Here is a 9,013-nt window from a genome sequence, read left to right as displayed (position 1 = left end):
TGGCACAGTCGGTTAAGCGTCCGACTTCAGCCAGGTCACGATCTCGCGGTCCCCGCGTCGGGCTCTGGGCTGATGGCTCAGAGCCTGGAGCCTGTTTCCGACTCTGTGTCTCCCTCTCTCTCTGCCCCTCCCCCGTTCATGCTCTGTCTCTCTCTGTCTCAAAAATAAATAAACGTTGAAAAAAAAAATTAAAAAAAAAATAAATAAAAATAAAATATTAAAAAATAAAAAAATAAAAGGTCTTATAAGGAAGAAGTGAGGCTGACTAAACTCACCTTCATTATTTAGAGCTGTTTTGTATTTAAGAAAAATAAATTTGAAAAAAGGATAGAGTTCAAAATTAAGTATTAGCATCCTTTCCTTTTCCCCTTCATTAATCATTAGGGAGAAGACACCACCATCTCCAAAAAGCCTTATCAAATTAGAACTAAGGCAGTCACAGAAGTGCTTGACATGCCTTTAGATGGCTTGAACCTTTGGAAAACGTGCTTCATTTTTCAAGATGCTCCAATTCTCAAACAGGCAACGAAAATACCCACCAGAAATGAGTGGGTTTACTCAAACATCAAGACAGTAGACTTGCAGTCACATCAGAGGCCTCTGGCTTTTCATTTACTGGCTGTATGGTCCTAGGCAAGTGACTTCACCTCCCTCAGCTTTCTTCCTCATATAAAGAGGGAATGGGAAATCTCGAAGTAGAATTGAAGAGCATTAAAGGAAATGTACTTTAATGTATCATATACAATAGGGGCTCGATGAGTAGTAGCATCTTTCTCTCTCTGGAAATATTTTAGGCAATCACTACCATGTGATCCCTGATAACTTTTTAAATTTTTTTTTTAACGTTTATTTATTTTTGAGACAGAGAGAGACAGAGCATGAACAGGGGAGGGTCAGAGAGAGGGAGACACAGAATCTGAAACAGGCTCCAGGCTCTGAGCGGTCAGCACAGAGCCCGACGCGGGGCTTGAACTCACTGACCGTGAGATCATGACCTGAGCCGAAGTTGGCCACTTAACCTACTGAGCCACCCAGGCGCCCCCCTGATAACTTTTTAAAGACAGTATCAATTTCTTCTTCTTTTTATTCAACGCATTTATTGACTGTCAAATATGTGATGGGACCTGTTACAGGCATAGAGAACAGTAATGAACAAAATAAGTCCCTGTTCTGAAGAGCCTATAAATTAGACCAAAGATAGTGACCTATTGGCATGGGATCACACCTGTCCCATGCCTTGTTTTGTCTGGTCTGCACTTTGAGACATTTTTTTTTAAATGGAAACAGTCCACAATGTTCAGATTTCTGGTTCCTCTTAAAGATCAAAATACTTGACAACACGGTGGTCCCAATTCTGACTAGATAGCAATTGGATGGAGCTCAGCGTCTCCTGGTAGCTTTAAACCAGACCTATTGTTCTATCCAGACGGAGAGGTCAGCCACCAAACCCTATAATCTCTAACCAATGCTACTTCCGTTGCCCTTTATCATTGCAGTTGCTCTTGTTTTTCTCATGATAAGGAAGTAGATCTCCACGCTCATGTCTCTGTCAAAAGCTGGAAAATTGGGATGCCTGGCTGGCTCAGTCGGTAGAACATGAGACTCTCGATCTCCCATCCTGAGCCTGAGCCCTAGGTTGCCTGTAGCGATTACTCAAAATAAATATATATATATATTTTAAAGCAGGAACATTAAGGGTGACGTGAGAGCATGTTTCAAGGGAAAAAAACCATTGGTGCTCAGTGGGAACGAGGACAGTTTCTACGTACATGAAAATGATACAACTTAGAAACCACTGCAAAACCATGGTAATGTGTTTGGGAAAGATGTATGATCCTCAATTCAATGAACTAAAAAATAAATACAATTTTAACAGGGTTTGGTTTTGAATGGAAGGCACTGTCGCGTTATTCTTACACCGGCTGCTTACTGCCCTTTCGTTACCTGACAAACCCGAACTGAGGCCCGAGGTCTAGTCATGCCCATTTCTATGTCGCCAGCGTTAGGGCTGTACTGGCAAAGAAGTCTGCGTTCAACAATTCTAGGCGATAAACATCCTTAATGCGATTACAAAGTTGGGAGGGGTGAAAAGATTAAAGATGGACATCAGGTCCCGTAGAATCGAAAAAAGATACCCGCTTCGTTCCGCAAAAGGGAAGTGGGAAAGTCTGGCCTCGGAAGGCCGCGCTACCAAAAGCCACGCCAAACTGCCGGGACGCCGTAGCGCACTCCGAAAACCGGTCCCCTCCAGAGACCGGGTGGAAGAGGCGGGGCCCCGCCCTCCAGGCCCCGCCTTCCGTTGGAAGAGGAGCCCCGCCCCGTCCGCTCGGTCCTAGCCTCGGTCCCACTCTAGCCGCCAGGCAGCGCCGTTGCCAGGCAGCGGCACAGAGCACTGTGGGAAAGGGACGGAAGCTCCAGTGAGCCATACTTGATCCGATGAGAAGGCTCCAGACGTGGTGGCGGTGTGAAGCAGAGAAACGAGCATGGGAAGGGACCCTGAGTCCCCGTGGGGTCGGACGGAAGCCCGGGCGGGCCAAAACCGTAGCGGCGTGGAAAGTTCGGATCCTTGGACGACTCGAGGCGGAGGCGGAGGCGGGGCTGGGTGAGGAGGGAGGCTATGGCGCGCGGGGCACTGTGGGACACCGTGTGGGCAACGTGGGGCGGGACGGAAGCCTCTTTGGGTCAGACTGCGGGGACGCGGGAAGTCCGGACGCCGTAGCGGCCTGAAGAAGACGCTTGGGACGGAGGTGCGGGCGCCGGTGGCGGCAATGGCGGAGAGGCCCGAGGACCTAAACCTGCCCAATGCCGTCATCACCAGGATCATCAAGGAGGCGGTGAGAAGCTTCGGCGGGCGGATGGGCCAGGGCCGGACGAGCGGGCAGCAGAGGAAGCAGGTCCTGGGCCGGCCGGCAGCTTTATTTACCCACGTTCTTTTTCCAGCTCCCGGACGGTGTCAACATCTCCAAGGAGGCCCGCAGCGCCATCTCCCGCGCCGCCAGCGTCTTCGTGCTGTACGCCACTTCCTGGTGAGGCAAGCTGAGCTAGCCAGAACCTAGCTGGGCTGAGGCGTAAGGGGGTCGCAGAGACCTGCCCCCGGAGTCCGCGGCCTGGGGCCCAGACCCCAGTAATCGTGTCCTACCCCCGTGCGGGGAAGTTCACCCCTCATCCAGTTGTTGCAAGGTCTGAAGCAAACTAAAGCAACAAAATTGCTTTGCTTTAACCCTTTTGTACGGGGAAGGGAGGGACTTAACCACGTCACAAAAAAATCCCTGCATCTGAGATCTAGGCTTTTCCGTACCACCTCTGGTGCCTCTTTTCCACCCACCCCATAGGCGGCAAGAGGGGGTCTGACGGCCCCTGAAACCCTTTTGTCTTTTTTTTTTTTTCAGCGCCAACAACTTTGCGATGAAAGGGAAACGCAAGACACTGAATGCCAGTGACGTGCTCTCAGCCATGGAAGAGATGGAGTTCCAGCGGTTCGTTACCCCATTGAAAGAAGCTCTGGAAGGTAATGACCCTCTTCTTTGTTCAGCCAAGTAGATGTTCATCCTGTCTTACCTGCTCACCTGGCCCTGAGTCTTCTCCGCTTGGGTCCCTGTAAGAACAGGAGACAAGTATTGGACGTGACTCAGAATCCATTCCGTTGGCACCGCCTCAGATCTGATTTGTATTTTTCCTTCTCTGCCCCAGCTTTTCCAGTTATACAGTGGAGTTAGCTGCTGCAGTCTGCTTGATTCAGCCCTGCCTCCTAACCCCCACCTTCCTCCTTACAGCCTACAGGCGGGAGCAGAAAGGCAAGAAGGAAGCTTCAGAGCAAAAGAAGAAGGACAAAGACAAAAAAACAGATTCGGAAGAGCAAGACAAGAGCAGGGATGAGGACAACGATGAAGACGAGGACAGGCTGGAAGAAGAAGAGCCGAATGAGGAGGAGGAAGTGGACAACTAACGGGATGGGAAGACTGTGGCACGCTGGAAAGTACCACCCTGACATGTGGTACATTTGTGAGAAGCAGCTTTTCCCTGCTGGGCAGAGTAGTCTTAGCCAGAAAAGCCTGAGAAGATCAAAATAAAAACTGACGACTGAATCATCATCAAAACCAGCACTTCCGTCAGAGCATCTGAGTAGCAGGGTCCTGTGTTGCTAAATCAGTCTGAAGGTAATGACTTTTAGGCGAGAGGGATTCTGGGCGGCTAATGTAATTAGTCGATCTGATCTCTCCTGTTTCCTTACATACGTGGTTAGGCAGTTTTTGATCCCCAGTTCCCTTCTGACCCCACCCCCAAAAAAGTAATAATAACTTCCATGCTGCCTGCTGTGTTCCAGATCACAGAGGCAGTCAAAGCTCAGGAAAAATTGGGGCTTTGAGCATGGTCAGCCGGTTGTGACTGTACAGGATATGGCAATACTAGCTTATTATTACAAGTGGTTAGAATGGTTTAGCTTTAGGAAAGTACTAAAAGACTATAGGAGAATAATGAAATCTGTTGTCTCTTCACTTTAAGGTAACATTGAATTTTGATTTCCACAGACCCCACTGGCTTGCAGCCCCTCTATATTGCCTGGTAGGCATTTGGCCTGCTGGGGTGGCTGCTCTCTGGCCTCATAAGCTTTTAAAGCAGCAGTGTAGAGTGGAGTTAGTCAAGCAAGTGTGCTAATATCTTACTCTTACCAAAACAAACAGAAAAACCCCACAAAAACAAAATGGGAAAAAAACACAGATGGTTTAGTCTTAGTTGCACCTCGCTGCCTGCCACTGTATCGCTTTATCGTCACCTCCTGGAAGGTATAAAATTCCAGGCTTTCTCTTCTTGTAGTCCATTTCCCAAGCTTGTGGCTTTAATTTTTTCATCCTTCCAATTCCTGACGAGTTCCAAACTTTCTTCTATGCACATTTGGTCCCTCTGTGCTTCTCCCTTCCTGTCTCTCTTCTGCCTCTCTTCTGTTCCCCATTCCACTTTCTCTCTTCCTCCTTTTCTCACATCTGCCAACCCAGAAACTTTGATAACCTGCTTAAAGGGCAGAAATTTGATGGTGCTCAGGAATCTAATCCCCACCCCCAAAAGCCAACCCCTTTAACTGCTTCTAAAGTAACTCTGTTAATCTTATTTTTTTTTCCCTTGACATGTGGTGCCCCAAGCACTTTTTTGTTTGTCTCTAAGTTGAGCGCTTGGAGGTTGACAGGTAGTGAGGTGTATGTAGTTTGACACTGTTAATTTGTTAAACGAATACAGCCAAAAGTTTGTTGACAACTGAGTGAAGACTATTGAGGAAAATTATAATGCTTTGTATAAATAAAGAACATTCTTGTTAAAAGTGGTGACTCCCTTTCATCCTGCTTGTTTATAGTATGCTTTTGGGGAGGACCCACTGATCCTGCCTCAAAGAGTTCTTGACATGTGGACCCGCCCAGATCTTTGTAAACACGGGATCCTGCGTTACCTTGGATGGCCAGCAGATGCTGCTCTTCGACCACAACAAGAGGTTTTCATGGCTCTGCTGGGCAACCTATGCGTACTAGTTGCTCAATGACTCAACATTTATGGAGTCCCTACTATGAGGCTGGCACCGTTCTAAATGCTTTCAAGTATAAACTCTGAAACTCTATCAAGGAGAGCTATTACCTTTGTGATCTCAGCCACAACGCTATATTCTCTAATGTACAGAACTTTTTAAATCATGAATTTATAAATAACATTTCATAAAGGTACAACCCCGGTAGTCACTAGATCTGGTGGTTTTTCCTTTTCCACAAAAGAAACATCCTTTCTTAACTCCCATGAGCACCACTCAGCTAAACTCTCAAGTCCCATCTGGACTCCTGTGGCTTCCTTTGAGCTCAGTTTTTTGCCTCATCTCTGCTTGCCCTAGCTTCTGTGTACTGCTTGCCAAGTGGATCTTCCTGGAACATAGCTGTATTCCAGCCCCTCACTGCGTCCCGTTAAATCCATACTTAAACCTGGTACACAAAACCTGCTTAAGGAGGGATTGCCTTACCATCTATTCCAATCCATTTCTACTTTATTGTGTAAGTCTCCGGTCATTGAATCCCCAAAAGAACTCTCCTTGCACATGGTTTTAGTTAGCACATTTTGACTACCTAAGCCATGTTTCCTGAGAGCGGGAACTATGACTTAAAACTACAGAAGTGGGGCCTAGCGGACTCGGTTGGTAGAATATGTGAGTCTTGACCTCAGGATAGTGAGTTCAAGCCCCGTGCTGGGTGTAGAGATTACTTAAAAGAACTGGGAAGAATCTGAGGTTATCAACCAGTTTTTTCCAAGCACACCCTAATCATTCCTGTAGGGGTATCCGAATTTTGAAGGTTGCTTACTAGGTTAAGGCAAAAATCTCATCTTTTGTAAGCCACCTCCCTTCATGCCTAGAGATTCTGATCTGGATTTGGAGGGTGAAAGGTTTTCATCCTTACCCAGGTAAAATCGCATTTGCAGGGACATCTAGCGGGCTCAGTCAGTGGCACGTGCGACTCTTGATCTTGGGGTTGTAAGTTCAAGCCCATATTGGGTGTAGAGATTACTTAAAAAATAAAATCAAATCAGGGTACCTGTGTGACTGGGTCAGTTAAGCCTTTGACTCTTGATATTGACTCAGGTTCCTATCTAGCCCCAGGTGGAGCACCTGCTGAGTGTGGAGACTGCTTGGGATCCTCTCTCTTCCTCTCTGTCCCCATCCCCAGCTCGTTCTCACTCTCTCTCAAAAATAAACTTAAAAATCGTTTAAAAATTACTTTTGCAGCCTAATTCTATTTTTGCTGATGGGAAATGGAGGCTCATCAGAGAGAAGTGACTTGCTTAAGATCTTATCACTAATTTATGAAAGCTAGGATCCTGTTCTAGTGGTCCATGGCCTTCTATTTCTCTTTTTTTCTTTAATTAACTTTTTATTTTAGAACAATTTTAGTTTTCAGAAAAGTTGCAGAGTGCAGAGTTCCCATATAATCACCCAACTTTGCCTCATGTTGACATCTTACATAACCATGGTACCTTTGTCAAAACAGAAAAATACCAAATACCAAACTATTCGTATTTCACCACTTTTTCCACTAAAGGCCTTTTTTGATCCAGGATCCATTCCAGAATACTACATTGCATTCAATGAACCAATTTTATCTTTCAGTTGAGATGAGACTCACAGAACATAACGTTAATCATTTTTAAATGACCAATTCACTGGCATTTAGCACACTCACTGTGTTGTGCAACCACCACTTCTGTCTAGCTCCAAAACGTTTTCATCACCCCAAAATAAAACCCTGCACCTATTAAGCAGTTATTTGCTCATGCTTCCCTCCCTCCAGTCCCCAGCAACCACTAATCTCTTGCTAGCACTTGACAGCATTTAGCACCATGCCTTGTACCTCCCTGGGAAGTACTCACAATAGTAGGTTTTGAGGGGTTTGTGGGATTTTTTTTATTATTTTTTATTGAAGTATAATATGCCTACTAAATGGTGCAGATAAATGTAAATGTAAAGTTGGATGAACTTGCACAAACACATCCATGTAACTTGCACTCAGATCAGTAAACAACATGACCGGCACCCTAATAAACCCCTTTGGTCTCCCTTCCAGTCGCTCTCCTCCTCAATTGTAATCATTATCCTAACTTCTAACAGCACAAGTGAATTTTGCCTGGTTTGTATTTTATATAAATGAAATCATACAATATGTATTCTTGCGCCTGACTTCTTTTGCTCAACATTATGTTTAAGAGCTAGTCACATTGTTGCATTCACAATACTTTTTATGGATAAGATGGAAAGATTAAAAGTATTTTCAAATTTTGGGGGTAGGGTAGAGAATGGGAACTCAGGTTTTCTCGCCAAGAACAAAATGTGAGAAATAGATCACACCAAACAGCAGCATTCTTAAATTTTCCACTCCTACTGAGCTCTTTGAGGTAAATAGTCCTAATTATACCTAGTTATCAATAAACTCTGAGATGGAACTGGTGTCATGAAAGAAATGAGCAGGGGATCTACACGGGAGGGGGGGGGGCACTAATTACCCATATGAGTTGAAGGAGCATGACTAGTAGGCATTGCAGAGAAAACCCAGTGTGACGCAGGGCAAATTATTTAATCTCCCCAGAGATTGTCTTCCCAGTCTGTAAAACAAGGATAGTAACATAATTGTCATCAAAACTAGGTAAGTGAATGCATGATACTGTCCCTCTTTTTTATTTTTTTTTAACGTTTATTTTTGAGACAGAGAGAGACAGAGCATGAATGGGGGAGGGGCAGAGAGAGGGAGACACAGAATCTGAAACAGGCTCCAGGCTCTGAGCTGTCAGCACAGAGCCCGACGCGGGGCTCGAACTCACAGACCGTGAAATCATGCCCTGAGCCGAAGCCGGCCGCTCAACCGACTGAGCCGCCCAGGCGCCCCGTGTCCCTGACTCTTAAATGCACAAAAAATATGACCTCATTGTCCCACCTCCCTTATTTGACCACAGATCAGAACTCTAGTAGCTGAAAGCTACACAGGTCTCATATTTCCCTAGCATTAAGCCTCTCTGCCTATTTAACTTGGAATGTAAAGAGGTATAAAACAGGTTCCGGGTACCAATTTTGAGAAATAAAATCTGAGAGTGAGAGTAAGTGTAATACAACCAACTCACTGGCCTCCTCTACAAGTCAAAGGCAGCTTTTCTATAATCCCTAGTGCACCTTGATAAGGGCATTCCTTTGCTAGAGTATTGATCTCCACCCCCTACTTCATTCACCCAAATCCTACCAGTTCACCCAAGCCCCATAAGCCTCATTGGTTCCCTCCTGCCCCTGCACATATTCTGCCCAAACCGCGCACAGACCTTTGGTCAAATGTCGCATTGTACCCATCCTAGACTGGCCCGGTGCCCCTATCAGACTTAGAGCTTTTCCAGAATGCCCATGTCTTTTCACATCACCTCTCTCAATCCATGGCACAGAGCAGGCTCTGAGTAATTACACTGGAATAAATTTTCCTCTGAAAACCTGGAAGGCCGCCTGGTGCTG

The 9,013-nt window shown here is 45.9% G+C and overlaps 1 protein-coding gene across 1 annotated transcript; it reads left to right on the top strand.

The window, feature by feature from the left end:
• Positions 1–2,651: 2,651 nt before the first annotated feature.
• POLE3 (DNA polymerase epsilon 3, accessory subunit) lies at positions 2,652–7,689 on the top strand. Its single transcript, XM_030293576.2, has 4 exons — positions 2,652–2,834; positions 2,941–3,026; positions 3,390–3,508; positions 3,774–7,689. Exons 1-4 carry the CDS (start codon positions 2,769–2,771, stop codon positions 3,944–3,946), a joined length of 444 nt encoding a protein of 147 aa, XP_030149436.1. The 5' UTR covers positions 2,652–2,768; the 3' UTR covers positions 3,947–7,689.
• Positions 7,690–9,013: the final 1,324 nt, after the last annotated feature.

This window comes from Lynx canadensis, chromosome D4 (assembly GCF_007474595.2).
Source record: "Lynx canadensis isolate LIC74 chromosome D4, mLynCan4.pri.v2, whole genome shotgun sequence".
Classification (NCBI taxonomy): domain Eukaryota; kingdom Metazoa; phylum Chordata; class Mammalia; order Carnivora; family Felidae; genus Lynx; species Lynx canadensis.
The sequence above is the reverse complement of the archived record's forward strand: the minus strand, read 5'-3'. Positions and strand labels throughout refer to the sequence as shown.